Source organism: Myotis daubentonii, chromosome 9, assembly GCF_963259705.1.
Source record: "Myotis daubentonii chromosome 9, mMyoDau2.1, whole genome shotgun sequence".
Taxonomy (NCBI): Eukaryota; Metazoa; Chordata; class Mammalia; order Chiroptera; family Vespertilionidae; genus Myotis; species Myotis daubentonii.
The window spans coordinates 7,060,175-7,080,112 of record NC_081848.1 but is presented as its reverse complement, the minus strand read 5'-3'; the positions used below and the strand labels follow the sequence as shown (position 1 = coordinate 7,080,112).

At 39.9% G+C, this 19,938-nt stretch overlaps 1 protein-coding gene across 1 annotated transcript; it reads left to right on the top strand.

Moving 5' to 3' along the window:
- Positions 1-9,031: 9,031 nt before the first annotated feature.
- Positions 9,032-19,378, top strand: RBM7 (RNA binding motif protein 7). The gene is made up of 5 exons (XM_059707817.1): positions 9,032-9,595; positions 10,598-10,760; positions 11,646-11,733; positions 15,033-15,123; positions 17,894-19,378. Exons 1-5 carry the CDS (start codon positions 9,506-9,508, stop codon positions 18,227-18,229), a joined length of 768 nt encoding a protein of 255 aa, XP_059563800.1. The 5' UTR covers positions 9,032-9,505; the 3' UTR covers positions 18,230-19,378.
- Positions 19,379-19,938: the final 560 nt, after the last annotated feature.

Here is a 19,938-nt window from a genome sequence, read left to right as displayed (position 1 = left end):
CAATTTTTTTGTCTGGAAGATCTATCCTGTGAAGTCAGTGAGGTATTAAAGTTCACTATGACTGTGTTGTTGTCAATCTCTCCTTTAAAGTCCTCTAGAAGTGTTTTTTTTTTTTTTATATTTAGGTGCGCCTATATTGGATGCATGTTTGTTTACCAGGATTGGATTGATCACTTTAGCATTATATTGACATTTGTCTCTTGTGAGGGCCTTCATTTTGAAGTGTATTTTGTCAGATATGAGTATTCCTACTCCAGATGTTTTTTCTTTTCTATTTGCATGAAAAAAAAAATTTCTATCCCTTCACTCTTATCCTGTGTGTCTTTTGTTCTGAGATGGGTTTCTTGTAGACAGCATATAGTTGGATCATTTTTTTTTTATCCATTCAGCTACCCTATGTCTTTTGATTGGAGCATTTAATCCATATACATTTAGGTTACTATTGATAGATAATTATTTATTGTCATTTTAATTCTGTATGTCTAGGTTTCTCTCTGTATTTCTTCTTCTCAATACTGCAGTCACTTTAGCATTTCTTGTAATGCTGGCTTGGTGGTGATGTACTCCTTTAGCCTTTTTTTTTTTTTTTTTTTTGTCTTGGAAGCTCTTTATTTCACTATTTTGAATGACAGTCTTGCTGGATCTTGGTTTCATTACCTTGAGTACTTCATGCCATTCCCTTCTGGCCTATAGAGTTTCTGATGAGAAATCAGGTGTCAGCCTTATGAGAGCTCCTTTGTAGATAGTAGTTTGCTTTTCCCTTGCTGCCTTTAAGATTCTCTCTTTGCCTTTAATTTTTGTCATTTTAAATAGGATGTATCTGGGCATGGGCCTGTTTGGGTTCCTCTTGCTTGGGATTTTCTGTGCTTCTTGAACTTGTATGACTTTTTCCTTTACTAGATTAGGGGAGTTTTCTGCCATTATTTCTTCAACCACCGTCTCTATCCCTTTCTCCCTTTCTGCCTCTTCTGGCACACTTGTTACATTTCATATTGTCCCACAGCTCCCTTAAGCTCTCCTTCTGAATATATATATTTCTGATTCTCTGATTGAGTGATACTTTCAACTCTGACTTCTAATTCACTGATTTGATCCTCAGCTTCCCCTAATTTGCTGTGGATTCCTTCCAACATGCTTTTTTATTTGTGTTGTTTCATTCTTTATTTCTATTTTCATAGTTACTATATCTATTCTCATGCTGTTGAGCATATTTACCATCATTATTCTGAACTCTATATCAGATAAATTTCTTACCTCCATGTCATATATCTCTTCTTCTGAAGAATTCTTTTGTTCTTTCATTTGGGGTTTTTCTTTGTCTCATTTTGGCTCCGTTTAAGTGTGTGACTATGTATTATGTAGCTCTGCTACGCTTCTCAAACACTAGTGCAGGACAGTGTCAAAAGCTGTTTTGACTTATTAGATCAGGCAAAGACTCAAAGCCTCCAGAGACTGCCTCTGCCTATAAACTGATAGGATTCCATCTTGAAAAACCCTCAGGCAATCATCCATAGGTGTGGTGAGAGTCTTTTTAACAGGGTGGGGCAATTTCTTCTGCCCAGGTGCTAATTGTTATTCTCAGTCTCTTTTTTTTTTCTTATTGATTTTTTACAGAGAGGAAGAGAGAGGGATAGAGAGCTAGGAACATTGATCAGCTGCCTCCCGCACACCTCCCACTGGGGATGTTCCTGAAACCAAGGTACATGCCCTTGACTGGAAACGAACCTGGGACCTTTCAGTTCGCAGGCTGACACTCTATCCACTGAGCCAAACTGGTTAGGGCTATTCTCAGTCTCTTAATGGGTCTCAGAAACTGTGTACTATGGGGCAAAGTGTTTTCCAATATCGTGGGTCAGTCTTTCCCCCAGGCAAAGCTGCCTGTATTGCAAATGTCTGCATTAGAAAGATGACTTCTGCAATGTGAAGGAATAACTCAGCACAGGAAACTGGGGTGTCTGCCTTCTGAGCTCTAACCCTAGAGTCCCAAATCATGGCTTCTGCTCACACAGCTCCAGTCCCTCTGCCAGAGCACAAGGTGAGTGGCTCCACAGGGAATTTTGTGCATTGGCCCTTTAAGAGAGTGCCTGCTTTCCAGCTGTCTCTCCCTGACAGACAGCAACCCCACTGCTTTTTCCAGCCAGATGTTGTGTGGGCACCCTTCTCAGTTCTGGTGCTCTCTACTGAGGGGCCCAGCTTGGGAATTAGACCCCACAGTTCTCAATGGCAACCCCCCACAGCTGAGATATCTCTCTGGAGCTTCAGTTGCTGTATGTGGGATCCTGGCCAGGCCTTTCACACCTCTGCCCCTCCTACCGGTCTCTATGCGGTCTCTACTTTCTGTTCTCTGTTATCAGGGTTCTCTCCAGTGCATCTTCTATTGATTATTCAGGAAGTTTTTCTGTAGTTTAGTTGTAATTCCAGTTTCTGTCCTGGGAGTGTGTCTGTGCAGCAGCCACTTACTCTGCTGCCATTTTAAATCTAGAATTCCTCTTACTAAAAATAAAACAGAAGAGCCCTAGACAGTTTAACTCAGTGGATAGAGCATAGGCCTGGGGACTGAAGGGTCCCAGGTTTGATTCTGATCCAAAAGAGCACATATTCTTGTTGCCTGTCCTGTAATCTGATCCCCACCTTGCTTTCTCCCATCTCCATGTAATCTTCCCTACTTTCCCTTCTTAATTTCAAATGCATAAAAGAAGCTGCAAAACTGTTATTCTCTACAGTATTTGAGATCTTGTGAGACAGCCTAGTAAGCCAGGACAAGTGGGATAGGGAAACTGAGGCAATAGTTAAATGGCCAAGCAGCTTACAGTCATCTAGGAAATTGAAAAGTCCAAAGATGCTTAAGAGTAAATGGTTTATATCCCTCCCCACCCAGAGGGTAAATAGCTTAAATCACCCTATTCAGAGAAATAGCAAAAATCCAATTCGTGGCGCCATTTGTGCCAATCAAGAAAGGAACAAGCGTCAACCATCTGGGGAAAATAATGAATAAGAAAGAAGGGTGGCAATACAACTTGGTCAGATTATGGAAAGTCTTGAAAGTCTGTTTATGGAGTGTGCAATTTTTTAGAGTTGCATTACTTCAATTACTCTCAGGTCTTTGGGAAGCTGAAGGCAATGTTTTCTCCCCTCTGATTTATAAGTGTATTTTGAAGAAGGTCTGCCTTCAAATATTCCAGTGCAATAATAAAGTAGACCATTACCTTTTTTTAACATTACATTAGCATATTAATAATTGCACCTATCTGTATTCATCGGAGGATGTTCCTAATGCCTTTCATTAGTAACAATGCCAGTCCTGACTTCAGTGGTTAGGGACTCTCAGCTGTATGCTTGCCTCCTTCTTCCCACCTACTCACCGAAGACATCATGTTGAATAAAGATGGGGTTGAACTTTGTCAAACCTTGAGTGAGAAAACTAATTTGCCTAATTGATAACATTCTGAAAGCTCACTAAATTCTACCATACTATATAAAAATCCATTTCTAATAACTGACGTGGGGAGCAAATGGAACTTTTAAAGTAGGCAGCATTTCTAATTATTTTTGAGGAACTGAGATTCCTCAGGAAGATAGGTAGTATGAAAAAAAAATTTAATTTATGGACAAATAAATTTGAGAAACACCACTTAAAATGAACTTGGAATACAAATGAAGGGTTTCCTTTTGTATAAGTATTATCAAAACTTTTAACGTTGCCGAAGCCGGTTTGGCTCAGTGGATAGAGCGTCGGCCTGCGGACTGAAGGGTCCCAGGTTCGATTCCGGTCAAGGGCATGTGCCTTGGTTGCGGGCACATCCCCGGTGGGGAATGTGCAGGAGGCAGCTGATCGATGTTTCTCTCTCATCGATGTTTCTAACTCTCTATCTCTCTCCTTTCCTCTCTGTAAAAAATCAATAAAATATATTTTAAAAAACAACAACTTTTAACGTTATTATAAATTATGTCTCCCTAAGATGATGATGAAACATACATCACTTTCAAATTTATTGACTTCTTTTTTTCAAAGGAGTATCTTGCATTTCTAGTGGAGGTTCTATGGACTACAGGAAACATTGGAATAGAAATTATGTGATCAGAAACATGCCTTAAAAGGCTCATTATTTGGATGCTATATACATTTAGGATGTAGAGAGACAGAGGCAAACAAAATAGGCTAAATGTCCAGGTAAATACAGTACAGGTGACGGGATTATAGAAACACTAGAGGCCCGGTGCACAAAATTCACATATGGGTAGGGACACTAGCCCTGGTCGGCAATCAGGGCTGATCTGCGGGGTGACCAGCGGGGGGATCGTGGGGGCCCCTGCAGGCACCCACCTTGGCTGGCCCGGGCCTGCAGGTGGGGGCAGCGCCTGCGTTGAGCTTCTTCCCCCTGGTGGTCAGTGTGCGTCATAGCAACCCGTCATTCCACAGTTTGGTCTTTTTGCATATTAGATTTTATTATATAGGATAAATACATTGTAAAGATAAAATGGGCAGGACTTTGCAGTTGAATGGATGTAGGCAATGAACACAGGTAATAATAGGTGGTATGGAGTCATAAGTATTCAAGCTTATACATTAGGTCCACTGGGAAAATCAGAGTGCTTTTCATGGAAAATGGTAAGATAGAATCTGCATCTGAGTGGGATATGGATTCCCCAAAGGAATGACAGACATAATTAATTTTGCTCACCAGGCAGTTGAACTTTGACCATGAGAAGTCTACTTACTCCCCCCTCCCCTCTAGGACTTTTCTCCCTCCTTTCCTTTTTTCCTTCCAAGTTACCCCTCTTAGAATTAGACTTATTAAATCTGGCTACTGAGGTAAACAGTTTCTCTCTCTCTTTTCCCTTTCTTCCTTCCCTTCCTCCTTCCTTCCTTCCTTCCTTCCTAGGTAAACAATTTCATTGGCCTCCTTTTTTTCTCTACCCTCAATGGGCATTCTTTTTAAGAGTTTTAGTGCTGATGAGTACAGGAAGTAATATCCTAATAGGACTCCACTTCAACACGTGCTGGTCAGTTGCTTAGTATGGTCTAACACTTAAGGGGCAATAAAAACAAACAGGAAATTACAATGGTTTTAAAAAACTTACAGGAGAATTAATTTTTTTGACTATTTTTGCATTAATCTTAGAAAATTCATCTATTTTAGAATGACTATGTTATATTTAATCACTGACATTAAATAAGAATTCACTCTGTATACAAATTCTTAATAACAAATACTGCTCTTGGGAAACTTGTTCCTGTTTCATGTAATTTCATTGAAAGAGGTTTATGTTGGTTCTTGCTTCCACAATACATTCTTTGTGAATCTAGAAATACATTCTAACTTAGACACTAGTGTAGATGTTAAGAACAAGGAGAGCCCTGGCTGGTGTGGCTCAGTTGATTGGGCGTTGTCCCGTGCAACAAAAGGGTGCTGGTTTGATTCTGATCAAGACCCAGTGCCTGGGTTGCAGGCTCGATCCCCAGTATGAGGCGTGCAGGAGGAAGCAGATGAATGTTATGCTCTCACATGGATGTTTCTTTCTTCTATCTTCCTTTTTCTCTGAAAATAAACTTTAAAAATCAATAAACTATTATTTAAAAAAAGAGAAGAACAGCCCTAGAGTTTGTTGGCCTGTGGAACAAAGGGTCCCAGGTTTGATTCCAGTCAAGGGCACTTACCTTAGTTGCAGGCACCTCCCCAGCCCAGTGTCTGGTTGGGGCTTATGCGGGAGGCAACCAATAGATGTGTTTCTCTCACATCGATGTTTCTCTGTCTTTCCTTCTCTCTTCCACTTTCCCTAAAAAAAAAAAAAAAAAAAAAAAATCAACGGAAAAAAAAATATCCCTGGGTGAGGATTAACAAAAAAAGAACAAGGAGAAAAAGAAACAGTGATGGCTTGCCTCCTACACTTGCCCCAACCAGGACTGGGGATCAAACTGAAACTTAGGTATGCGTTCTGACCAGGAATGGAACCCAAGACCCTTTGGTGTACAGGATGACTCTCCTAACAATTGAGCCACATTAATTTTCTTTTCTCACACACTTTTTTCCCCCTTGCACATGTACACTATCATTCAATCAAAGCTCTACTCTTGATGCCAGGATAGAAATGAAGTCACTCCCGCTGGGTCCACCCTTCCTCATGCACTTTTTTGCCAGACTTTGTTCCTTCATTCACAAATCTCAGCCACCTTTCCCTGAAGCTGAAGAATATGCTTCAAAGGCATACCTAATGCTGTATCTTCTCCTTGGGTTTTATCACCCACCAAATATATCTAGGGTAATCCTGATATGCCTGTTGCCCCAGCTCAAGTGATAGCACTTCCACTCTCAAAGGTCCTAGTTTGCACAGTAAATATGGTCATCCTACATATTATAACTCAGTTTTATCTTTCCCCCTAATTCTCCATTTCTAATTTTAATTATTCACTTTTTAGAGTATAGAATTATAGGTTAAATGGGAAAGAACTGAAGTCAGCTAGTCCTATTTACACTTGACTGGATTTAGCCTTTGTCTGAACTTTGGACAGTTAATTCATTACCTTATGATGTGGTATTTTCCTAATTTATCTCTGAGTTTTATGAAAATCTTTTATCTTTAGCCTTAATTTTATTATCCTTTCCCAGTCTAAAATTCTCCACTTATAGTTTTGGGATTCCTTTGTCAACCATGGGTTATCATAATGCCCAGCTTAAGGTATTTATCATATAATATAAATTAACATCTTTTTAGATATCTAGATGAGTATGTTATATACTATCCTTGGGAGAATTTAGAAAATAGTTACTCAAATCATATTTGGGTTGCATGGGTCAAATGAGAAACAGGTTGAAAGGCTTCAGGTTCTATCATTTGCTAGCTGTATAACCTTGGAAAGTTTACTTCATCTCTTTGTGCCTGTTTCTCAGGAAAAAGGAAAAACAGTGTAATATCTCTCTTATGGGCTATTGTAAGAATTAAATGACATATATAAAGCTCCATAAAGGCAGAGACCTTATCTATCTTGTTCACAACTTTATTCTAAGTGCCTAGCACAGGTAGTAACAGGCACAGCATTAAGTTCTCAATGAACATCTCAATAAACACTGAATAAAAGCCCTTAGCACACTGCCTTGCACATAGTACTCAATAAAAGGCAGCTATTACTATTCTCTCATTTTTCCTAGACCTGGTTGTCTGACCTTACTATATTAATCACCCTCTTATGGAAGCTCCCTGGTTTATCAACATTTCCCTTAAGATGTAGTTCTGACAATTCAGTTCTGTGTGGTGTGTGGTAATTCAGCTGTTTGAAGAGTCCACTGGGAAAAAGCTAGTCTACTTGCTTGCATAAAGAGTTGGCTCTTATAAAACCCACTCTCTCCCATTACCATCCTTTTTAAACCTTGAGAAACGTATGGTTAGGAAACAACACCATTAGCCAATAAGGAGTAACCAGCCCAGTAAGAGAACACCATAGCGTAATGTTAGGGAAGGCCATCACCACCAGTGCTTATTATCACTGCACCTACTCAACAGCCTAGAGTGCACACTACCTATTGATTCATTAGGCTCTCCATCTAGAGCAGTGGTTCTCAACCTTGGCTGCACATTAGAATCACCTGGGATTTAAAATCCTGATTTTAAATCTTTTTAAAATTCTGATTTCTGGGCCTCATCTTCCGGAAATTCTGTATCTTTGTTATGGGGTGGGGCCACATTAATAACAAACAGAATTTCCGGTGGATGAGGCCCAGAAATGAGGATTTTAAAAAGATTCCCTGGTGATTCTAATGTGCAGCCAAGGTTGAGAACCACTGGCCTAGAGTAAGCTTCTCCATGGCAGGACTGGGTCAAGTCCACCACATGCTTATCAAAGAGATCTTCATATGCTGTGGGACGGCTGAATGAGCAAGGGCAAACAAGAAAGCCCAAGGAAGACGCTAAGTAGGTGAACAGCTTCCTAACAGAGGCTGTAAGACCAATGTCAGTAATTTCGGGACAACGGGTTTGACCAAGGAAACTGGGATTGGATACATATGTTAAAATGACAAATATAAGTGCAAAAAATTCATGTGGCGCTTTTGGCAAAGAAATGTAAACGGATTTAATAATTTGAGAGTTTCGAGGTTTAAGGGCTTGCTTTTGTTTTTAGTATGGTTGAGATGCAAGTTTGTAAATATTCCTTAAGATGATGAAGGTGTGCAGGAGGCAGCTGGTCGATGTTTCTCTTTCATCGACGTTTCTGACTCTCTATCCCTCTCCCTTCCTCTCTGTAAAAAATCAATAAAATATATTTTTAAAAAAACTTAAAGAAAAAAAAATAAAGATGACGGAGGGAGATGGGAGAGGGTAAAAGCCAAGGGCAAGATAACAGGATTATTGGGCCGGGAGGGCGGGGCGAAGATAAGCCGAGTAATAAACTGACGCATTTCCTTTTCGCCCACAGAAGTAAAGGCAGAGGGAATCGTGAGTTAAGTCGGGCGGGTAGGGAAGCTCCATTACAAGCCTCACGGGAGGGTTCTCTGCCAGGGAAGGGAGTTAAGACCGTGGAGAGAGGTGTGGGGCCATTGGGGCGATGGCGATGGCGATGGCGTGCATGGGGGGTGAACACAAGGGCTGTTGACCTTGGGAAGGCTGTTCCCATTAGCTCAGTTTTAGGACTCAGAAAACAATCTTCTACCTCCTCCTCGAACTAATCATTTTAGCGGCGTAAACCCATCTGAATTCAGCAATAATATCTTCCTTGTGCGAGGCGACAGTAAGAAGACTCGCACGTGTTTTTATATTCCCCTTGGAAATAAGATTACTGTTGCACCGAGAAAGCATCTCAAGAGGCCTGTTCACATGCTAATTGAGGGCGGGGCGGTACGCGTTTTAAGGCGAAACGCGGGCCGCGGTCACTGCCGCAGAGTCAGTCACAGTTGCAGTCACAGTTGCCGCGCCGCGCGCGCCCCGCAGCAGGCCGTCCCGCGCCGGGGGCCGGGTACGGGGAGAACCTCGCCGCGCGGCCCCGGACCCTTCCCTTCACGGAGCGCGGCGGGCCCCAGCCACTGCCAGTCGCCCGAGGTCCCGGGTGGGTCGCCCCGGGCCTGGCCACGAGGGCGCTGTCTCCAGAGACCGTTGCCAGCGCTGACGCCGGCGGGCTGAGGCCGCCGCGGGGAGCGCGCCAGGCCACCGTGTTCCGTCGGTCGCCGGCGCACAGGGACACGTCGTTCAGGGCCATCTTCAAAGCGGCCGCGGTGTCCGCCTCACGCCCCTCGGCCCGTCCAGGGAGGCCGCCGCGCTCCGCGGGTCCGTCCAGCCCGTGTCGGGCGCGGAGACCGCCCGCTCCGCGAGCCGTCCCTGGAGCCGCGGCCTTCAATAAGCGCTCCCCTCGCGAGCGTGCGCACTGCGTCAGCGCACGTCGACGTAGGCGGGAGCGAGCGTGACTGACGTTTACGTCGGCGACGCCTGATTGCGCGAGGACGTGGGCTTTGGAGCGTGCGCAGTGGGAGCGTCGGCGACGACCCCTCGGCCTCGCACGGGAGGGGGCGACGCCGAGATGGGGGCGGCGGAGGCGGACTGCACTCTCTTTGTGGGCAACCTAGAAACTAAAGTGACCGAGGAGCTCCTTTTCGAGCTTTTCCACCAGGTAAGCGGCCGGGACCGGCCTTCTCCTTCCGTTTTCCGCTGGCGTAGGGCCGGCCCCCGCGGCTCCCCGCTTCTTTCGCGCCAGCTGGGCTGTCGGGCCGAGCACCCTACCGGTGGGCCGGGCACCTACGGGTGGGCCGGGCACCCTACCGGTGGGCCGCCTGCGGCGTCGGCGGGCGTCCCTCATTGAGCGAACCCTCGTTAGTTCTCGCGGGAGTGAGGCCTGAAGGTGGTGGAAGGACCCTCAATAACGCGTTTCCGGGGCCAACGCTCGGGGGTCTCGGGGAGGTAGTCATACACATGGGTTCTCTCTGGAGCAGTGTTGTTGTTTTTTTAAATTAGTTTTTAAATCACAGTAGACAAACAACACTGTATTAGTTGGAGGTGTACAGCACCGTGATTAGACATTTATAGAGAACAGTGTTTTTCCTGCTCCCCCTTTTCTCGTCTTCCCCGTAAGACACGGTCTTTGGTTTGTCTGGCAAATTACACTTCAGTTTCCTTGTCAGTCTGTCTTTTCCACTCGGTTTCTTATAAAATTGCGGCATTAAGAAACTTAAAATAGAGGCATAAGTGCTCCCTGGAAAAGTAGCATTGTGGTGTTTCTGTATTAAAAAGTGTTAAAAATGTGAAGGAGCCTGTTCCCTCCAGCCGCTGTAAGTTTGATGAAGCTGAACTTCCGTCCAAAGAAACTGCCGGTGGTAAACACTGATGTCCGCAGAGGGGACGCCGCTGGTTGTTGGTCACCTCCTTACAGTGGAAAAGGGCTGAGAAATGTAAATTCAGTGATCCTGTCGCTAGTTCCTCAAGGGCTCCCCACCCCAAATAAATTAATCTTCGGTAACGTATCCGTAGGAGCTTTATTCCAATCGAGACGGAGATCTGTGGGTATCTGTTTGTTAAGAGTTCCTGGTTGCATTTCTTTTGTTTTTAATCTTGTAACATTTAAGTATTCTCCTGGAAATTGCGTTATTTAAGTTGTAAACTCTTTTTTTGTCTATAGGCGGGGCCAGTAATAAAAGTGAAAATTCCAAAAGATAAGGATGGTAAACCCAAGCAGTTTGCATTTGTGAATTTCAAACATGAAGTGTCTGTTCCTTATGCCATGAATCTACTTAATGGAATAAAACTTTTTGGAAGGCCCATCAAAATTCAGTTTAGATCAGGTAACTCACTATTCAGTTGCAGCACGAAGATACTTAAATCGGTGTTGTTTGGGGAGAGGGATTATTTGCTGCTTTGGCTTTTTGTTTTTAATTTTATTCAGTTTTAAAAAAACGTTTATGGATTTAAATACTTTAAGCTTTGTGCATAACACTGACAACATGGATTTTGAAAGTTGTAATTTAAGAACTTAGTTTAAAATTTCAGCTTGGGTTCGTTAACAGAACATAAACTTTATTGTTAGAAAGACTTGGGTCTTGGGTCCATGCTCTGAAAGAAACAAGAATTATTTTCTGAAATGCTTTTTTGTTGTTAATCCTCACAGGAGGATATTTTTTCCGATGCTTTTCAGAGAGAGAGTGGAAGGAAGGTGGGGGGGGGGGGGGGAGAAAAACAGCCATGTGAGAGACACATCCATTGGTTGCCTCTCTACCAAGCCCCAGTAGCGGCTCAGGAATCGAACCCGGGTCCACGTCCTTGACCCATTGCCGCATGGGCGACACTCAAAACAACGGAGCACACCCTCCAGGTGAAAATACTTCTCCTGGTTGCTTTGAAATTTACTTTTATAAATTTTGATTCTTGATCATGTGGGAATGAAACTTTGCATGTGTCCAGTCTTACAATTTAGTGTGAGGATCAGAATATTATGATAGAGAATATCCAGAGTGGATATTTATACACCAGATATTCCCTCATTTGGGACTGTTTGTTTTGGATATGTCTGCTAATGAAGAATTTTCACTCTGATGAAACTCTAAAGCAGTCTGTTAAGATTTGAGGCTTTTAGCTTATGTCTACCTTTTTGGAGTGATTTGGGGTGGGAGAGACAAAAATTCCAACTAAATTTTCTATCAAGAAGAATTTCTCAAATTATTTTATTTTAGGAAGTAGCCATGCCTCACAGGATGTTAGTTTGTCATATACCCAGCATCATGTTGGAAATTCAAGCCCTACCTCCACATCTCCTAACAGGTAATATTTCTCACCTATTGTTAAAGCCTTTATCCGGAATTTTCTTAGGTCGTGAGCTCAGAATGCATGTTTGGTTTTCTTTTTAATGTTCCTATCTCTTTATTGTGCTATATTATTTGCTATGTTGGATTATAGTTATTTATATATCTATTCTAAGGGGACTGTAGATATATAAATTATATATAATATCCTTAAAACAGATACATATATATATAAATATATATAACTATATTTATGTTCCCTTGTAAAGACATACCCACACTCAAATATACATCTATATAACAAAATTTCTCAAAATATTACTTACACTTACTACTTGCGATGTACTCAATTTACGTTTTACTTTATCTTTTAAAATTTAAATTAGTTTCTACCACTAATTGGTTACTTGCAGTTTAAAAATACGTGTCAGTAAATAGGCTATTGGACTAAGAGTTCATGGAGTTGGATTCTAGGTCTGCCTCTACGAATTGTGTAATCTTGACCAGGCTCATTTCTCTGCTCCTATCCTTCCATTTGTAAGGAAAAGAAGTTGAATTAAATGATCTCTAAAATGCCTTCCAGCTCCTGGGGGTTAGGAAAGGTATCATATTTATATTTACTTAAATAATTTTATTTGCTTTGGGGAGGCAGAAATTTTACCAGGGACAGTTTTTTCACTGGTATATCCATAGAGCTATTCATCAATTATATGGGCTTTATTCAAGAAAGAGTTAACAAATACCTGTCATGTGTCATATTCTTTACCAAGTTTTTTGCATTTATTATCTCCTTTATGTTTCACAGTAGTTTTATGAGGTCGGGATATTTATTATCTCTTCCTTGTCTATGAAGAAAATGAGGATTGGAGGTTAACTTGTTTAAGTCTGAACTGCTCTTAAGTTGTGGGCTAGGAGTCAAACCCAGGCAGTATGATCAAGCCCAGCCACTATGATGTGCTGCCTAGTGGAGCTAAAGTCTAGATGAAGACACATAATATATGTATTTTGTGACTACCCATGTAATTACTCATAATTAGTTCTCTAAAAAAGGAGTAGAGCCCTGTCTGGTTTGGCTCAGTGGATAGAGTGTCGGCCTGTGGACTGAAAGGTCCCAGGTTCGATTCCAGTCAAGGAATGTACCTTGGTTGCGGGCACATCCTCAGTGCAGGGTGTGCAGGAGGCAGCTGATCAATGTTTCTCTCTCGTCGATATTTCTAACTCTCTATCCCTCTCCCTTCCTCTCTGTAAAAAATCAATAAAATATATATTTTTTAAAAAAGGAGTAGAAAGTGCTTGGAGAAAGTTGTAACAAGGGAAGGTGATATAAATGACTGAGGACCTGAAAGAGGACAATGTACTGAGATCTAATGAGTGAAAAATGGAGAGTAGATGATATTGGAGAAGTACATAGAGGCTCGATGATACAGTCTTTCTTATAACCTATAATTTGGATTTTGTGATTTTTACCTTAAAAACCATAGGAAGACGTTGAAATGTTTTTTGTAGGATAGTAATAGGAATAGGTTTTTTTATTTTATTTTAGATTTCTATTTTAAAGAGTTGTTTGGTTGCAGTGGGAAAATGGATTGGAGGGACAGGGGTGAAAATAGACCAATTAAAAAGCTATTGGTAGCAAGATAGGGAAGTTCTTGGGGCGAGGTTGGTTTGGATTTGAGTAGTGCCAAGAGCTGGAGAGAAATGGATAGATATGAAAAGATATTGGAAGAGGAACTTGTAAGAAAATAGCAGTGTAAAAAAAGTACCCTCTTTGTGTCCTTTCTTGCCTGCTGAAGTTGTCTTTAGATACTTCTCAGTACAGTTGGAATTCAAAACATCTCTGCCCACTTTTAGAACCTTCAAAGGTATTTTAGGTGGAGAAAAAAAGAGCTTTTATCCTCCTTAGAATTTTTTTTTGGGGGGGTGGTGGTGGAGAGATATGTAAGTACTTTACTTTTCATCAAAGGCTAGAGTATACATTATTTTTATATTGTTATAAATAAAATTATACACTTCACCCACTTAGCATACAGATATATAACTGATTTAAGAAAACTCAAAAAGATCTAAACTATAAGACAAATAAGTTGATGGTTTGATTCCAAAGACATGTTTTAAAATACAGTTAATCTAAGTGAGATTTAAAATACAGTTAATCTAAGCAAGTTATTTCTTCAGGAAGTGAGGGATAAAGTATAAGCCCTTAAAATTCTTACTCCCCAAAACCTGTTGCTCTCTCCTGTCTCAGTCTGTCTACTTAATTGCTTAAATATCTAGATTTTTATTTTCTTCTGTTTCCCTCATCTGTCATATCTAATTGATCAAACCTGTTTCTTTTGTTGTTGTTAATCCTCACCCAAGGATTTCTTTTTGCATTGCAGGGGTGAGGGGATAGAGAGAGAAACATCAATGTGAGAGAGACACATCAATTGGTTGCCTCCAACACGCACCCTGACCAGTGTTGGGGATCAAACCACACCTTTCAGTTTGCAGGCTGGTGTTCTAACCACCGACCCACACTGGCCAGGGCACCATCAGCTCTTTTACATTTTAGTTCTTCATCTAGGCCCGTGGCAGGAAAACTGCGGTTCGTGAGCCACATGTGGCTCTTTGGCCCCATGAGTGTGGCTCTTCCACAAAATACCACATGCGGGCGTGCGTACAGTGTGATTGAAACCTCGTGGCCCATGCGCAGAAATCGGTTTTTGGCCTGGGCGAGTCTATTTTAAAGAAGTACTGTTGATATTTGGCTCTGTTGACTAATGAGTTTGCCGACCACTGATCTAGGCCTTTCCACTAATCCAGGGATTGATAATTCTTTTTTTCTATAAAGGAGCAGATAGTTAATATTTTAGACTTTGCAGGCCATACAGTTTCTTGCTCTGCCATTGTAGCATTACATAGATAATACAAAAACAAGGGAGCATGGTTATGTTCTAATAAAACTGTTTACAAAAAATGATTTGATCATGGGCTATAGTTTGCTGACACCTTACTACTCCTTCCCTCAGCTGGAATGTTTTTCTCCCAGGTAACCTTGTTATTCAGCTCTCACTTCAAATGTCTATTTACAAAGGCTATCCCTGACAAGATAAGCAAAAATAGAATCCTCTCTCTCTCACCTCTACTCTCTCTTTAGTCATTCAGCATATCACTTACAACTATGTGAAGCTGTCTTATTGTCTGAATCCTTACCCCAGCTACAGGAGAGCAAATAACCTTGTCTTGTTCATTCCTTTGAGAGCTGTGTCTGCTCATGATTGGTATGTAGTAAATTCTTGTTGAATGAATGATTATATGTTGTTTTCTTATTTTTTGCAGACATGAAAGGACTGTGGATAACATGACTCCATCTCCACAGATAATTCAGAGATCTTTCTCTTCTCCAGAAAATTTTCAGAAACAAGCAGTGGTAGGCTGATTTTTCAACTTGTTACTTAAAAAACAAAACAAAACAAAATACTTAAAATGTTCAGATAATTCTTTTTTTAAATGAATTTATTGGGGTGACATTTGTTAATAAAATTATATAGGTTTCAGATATACAGTTCTTTAAAACATCATCTATATATTGTATTGTGTTTTCAACACCCCAAATCAAGTCTTCTTCCATCACCTTTTATGCCCCCTTTACTCTCTTCTGTCTCCAATCAGCCCCCTTTCCCTCTCATAATTGTCACACTGTTGTCTGTGCCTATGAGTTTGTTTTTTTTCTTCACTTAATCCCTTTACTCTTTTCACCCAGCATCGCAACTCCCCTCCCTTCTGACAGCTATCATTTTGATATCTGTCTCTGATTCTGTTTCTGTTTTGTTTGGTAGTTTATTTTGTTAATTAGATTCCACATACAAATGAAGTCATATGGTACTTGTCTTTCTCACACTGGCTTATTTCACTAACCATAATACTCTCCGGGTCCATCCATGCTGTCACAAAGGGTAAGATTTCCTTCTTTTTCATGTTCGAGTAGTATTCCATTGCATAAAATGTACCACAGGTTGTTTTATGCACTCGATCTATCGATGGGCACTTGGGCTGGTTCCAAATCTTGGCTATTGTAAATGACGCTTCAGTGAACCATAGGGGTGCATATATTTTTTCACGTTAGTGTTTCGGGTTTCTTCAGATACATTCCCAGAAGTGAAATTTCTGGGTATAAGAGTTCCATTTTTATTTTTTTGAGGTAACTCCATATTATTTTTACACAGTGGCTGCACCAGTCTGCATTACCACCAGCAGTGCACAAGGGTTCCCTTTTCTCTACATCCTCGCCAACGCTTGTTGTTTGTTGATTGATGGTAGCCATTCTGGCAGGTGTGGGGTTTGGATTACTGTTTCACTTTCATTAGTTGTAATCTCTCTATTCAGATTTCTGATTATTCTGGATTCAGTTTTGGAAGATTGTATTCTTCTAAGAATTTATCTATTTCATCCTGACTGTCCAATTTGTTGCATACAGTTGTTTGTAACATTTTCTTACAATCCTTTGTGTTGTAAGTTGTTACTTGTCCTTTCATTTCTGATTTTATTTATTTGGATCCTCTTTTTTCTTGATGAGTCTAGTTAAAGGTTTGTCAGTCTTGTTTGTCTTTTCAAAAAATGAGCTCTTGGTTTCATTAATCTTTTGTTTGTTCTTTTTTAAACTCTATTTTGTTCATGTCTGACTTGATCTTTATTATTTTTTCTTCTCACTTTGGGCTTTGTTGTTATTTTTCTATTCCTTTAAGTATAAAATTAGGTTGTTAGAGATTTTTCTTGTTTCTTAAGATAGGCCTGAAATACTATAAATACCTCTCTTAAGGCTGCTTCCATTGTCCCATAGATCTTGGGTTGTGTTCTCATTTTCATTTGTTTCAAGATATCTTGATTTCTTCCCTGACCGGGAATCGAACCATGACCTCCTGATCACACATGTTAGTTTTCACTGGCCTGAAATTCATATTTAAGGATTGAAGAAAGATAGAGTTGCATTTCACATTTTTTATTTTTCTTCAGTTGGTGTGTGTGTGTTTCAAATACTCGAAATTCATTCTTGTTCTTGCAACCCTATGCTGAGCAACTTTTTAAAATCATATACTCTCTTTAATACTGAATATTAATACTTTAATATACTGTAGTCTTCTAAACTAGCTGCCCCTTGAATGTTCTCCTTTTTTCTGTAATATCTCCATGAGATGTTTCATCTTTGTTTCCTTTCAGTTGCCAGCTTCTTTTTTTTTTTTCTTTTTCTTACACTCATTTATTATTATTTTTTTTTTTGCCCAAATCAGTTTTGGCTTGTGGTCCCTACCCTTTTGAATTTCACAGGTCTACAAAATATAATGGTGAAATAAAGTAAAATTTTGAGACCGATATAAAGGAATTAACTTTTATAAACATTTCATTTGTCTCATTTTGCTGTAGGCCATTAAAGAAAATCATCTTTGGCTAATGTGTATTCATACATAGAATTTGGGAACCACTCGCCTAGGCAGTTAGTATATGTCTCCATTTTATCGTCAGTTGTCCATCTCACACACTGTTTCACATTTAATATAATTCTGCTTTGCTTATCTTCCTGATGATGTGACTTTTCAGTGTTTGCAAGATAAAATCAGAATTTTCTAGCCAACTTATTAGCACTTCATCTTGTAATTCAAATAAATCTTTCTAGCCTTACTGTCCATTTACTGGTTAGGAGATCTTCAACCTGTTTCAGTCAGAATTTATTTGCTATTCTATGAACCCATTCAGTGTTTCTTTGTTTTGTTTGTGCAGTTTTCTTTCCTTGGCATAATTACCACCTTAAAGTAATTTTCTAAAAATAGTCCATTCATGCTTTGGATACCTAGATCATATGCCACCTTCCTAAAGCCTTTCCTAATGATACTGAGCTCTTGGCTCTTTATATGTTCATCACATAGTGATCCATATTATAGTCACTTTGTAGGATTTCTTCCCTTCCAAGCTGTCTCCATGAGGGCAAGGAGTAGTAGTTATGTACAAATATCCTGTAGCTATACAGTGGAGTGAATTAAGCTATTGTATTGTACTACTTTTAGTTATGTTTAAATACAGATCCATCTAGGCAAGAGTGATTTTACTTTTCTATCATTATTAGTTTAGTTAACTGTGACTAACCATTGGCTTTGATATGTAGAAATGTTTGCAATTAAGATTTCCTTCTTTTTGTCTTACCTCAGATGAACAACGTTTTGAGACAGATGTCATACAGCGGGAAATTTGGTTCTCCACATCTTGATCAATCAGGATTTCCCCCATCAGTTCAGTCACATAATCATAGTTATAACCAGTCTTCAAGCTCCCAGTGGCGTCAAGATGCACCGTCATCACTGCGTAAAGCCAGGCAGAGTTCTCATCCCTACCTAGCAGACAGACACTATAGCCGTGAGCAGCATTACAGAGGACACAGAGATGATTACTTCTATGAAGACAGGAATCACGATGGCTGGAGCCATGACCACGATAACAGAAGAGACAGCAGTAGAGCTGGAAAGTGGCATTCATCTCGAAACTAACAAGTGTTCAAAGGACATTGTTTTTATAGGGTCATCCTAGGCCCTTTGGACTAACTTGGCCTGGAAATGTTTTGTTAAAACTGTACAGAGCAGTTTTATAAGATGCCACATTTCTTTCTAAAATTTTTAAAACATGTAGCTATAGTCTAATACAGAAATGAGAAGACTTGTGATTACTGTTTTTACACTAATAACCTTTCACCTCAGGGTTTCATGAAGAGAAAAGCGTTCAATGCGCAAAAGAAAGTCCCGCAATTTCTAATCGTTTTAGAAATTGAGGAAGGCTCGTGTTATATGTATTGGTTGTATCATAAAGCAAATATTTTAATGATCTATTCTCTATTGTATTGCAAGAACCTGCTTATTAGTGAATCACATTTTGTGTATATAATAGAAAACATTCAAGTTGGTAGTCTAAAATACAGTAGTATTTTGTGAACAAATGAGAAAATGTAATTTCAGTGATTCGTTTCACTAACATTTGAGAAAGATTATTGATAAAGTTTTGAGAATAATATTGTTTAATTTCATAGAGAATGTAGGTGTATAAGGTCTGTGACATGCTCTTTGAGTTTTGCCCTAATTGGATATCAAGTGTAAATCTACACTTCCTATTTCATTCTAAAATATTAGAATTTTCTCATTAAATCATGTTAGACTGAATAACTGAAGTCACTCAGGAAGTTAAATATCTGTAAATGTATTTTCCTTTTAATTAAAAATTCAGTGTTAGTGTAAATTCTCCTTTTTAGGAAGAACAAAAATGCAAATGCAGAGTCAGATAAAATGACTTATGAAAGTATGCTTGTTTGGGAAAAGGTTCACAAAGCCTTTAAGTGCTGCCTCTATTACTCAAACTTTAAAAATTTACAATTTTTAAAGTGCCCAGGGTATGTGTGCAAGGACACGTTTTATTATAGGGATTGTATATGTTGTCTTTCTGTTTGAACATTTGAAAGAGTTAAGTCTTACACACTTTCTGATTTTAAAATGTTTAAATCCTGTTAAAACTTTTATGTATCAAGATGTTTCCCTTTAATTGTAGAACTTGTTTATACAAATTCACTCCTTGATATATTTGGATCCTTTTTAAATAACTATAGCATTTTTATACTGTTACTTTTTAATATATTGAAAACATAAAAAGGAGTATGTGTCTTCTTTTTAAAAGTATTTTATTGTTTTTTTAGAGAAGATTGGAGAGAGAGGAACATCGATGAGAGAAGAACATGGATCGGTTGCTTCCTGCATGCTTCCTGACTGGGGCTTGGGCCCTCAACACAGGCATGTGTCCTGACCTGGAATCAAATTAGCAACCTTTCTGTGGACAGGACAACTCAGCCACACCTGCCAGGGCTCTTATTTAAAAAAAAAAAAATTTTTTTTTTAAATGTCACTATAGAGGCATTGTACACAAAAAGTTAGCAACGTACATTTTATTGAGTGATTGGTTGTAAAAATATCAATTCATCTGGCTGGTGTGGCTCTGCTTGAGCGTGGACCCATGAATCAAGAGGTCACTGGTTCAATTCCCAGTCATGGCACATGCTAGGGTGGTGGGCTTGATCCCCAAAAGGATCATGCAGGAGGCAGCTGATGGATGTTTCTATCTTTCTGTCCCTCTCCCTTGTTTTTGTCTCTTTATCCCTCTTTTTCCTCTCTCTCTAAAATAAATTAAAAAACATGAAATTAAAGAGAAAAAATATCAA

Coding starts and splice junctions, on each gene's coding strand:
- RBM7 (XM_059707817.1), top strand. CDS start 9,506: ATGGGGGCGGCGGAGGCGGACTGCACTCTCTTTGTGGGCAACCTAGAA. Junction 9,596..10,597: donor TTTTCGAGCTTTTCCACCAG/GTAAGCGGCCGG, acceptor TTTTGTCTATAG/GCGGGGCCAGTAATAAAAGT. Junction 10,761..11,645: donor CAAAATTCAGTTTAGATCAG/GTAACTCACTAT, acceptor ATTTTATTTTAG/GAAGTAGCCATGCCTCACAG.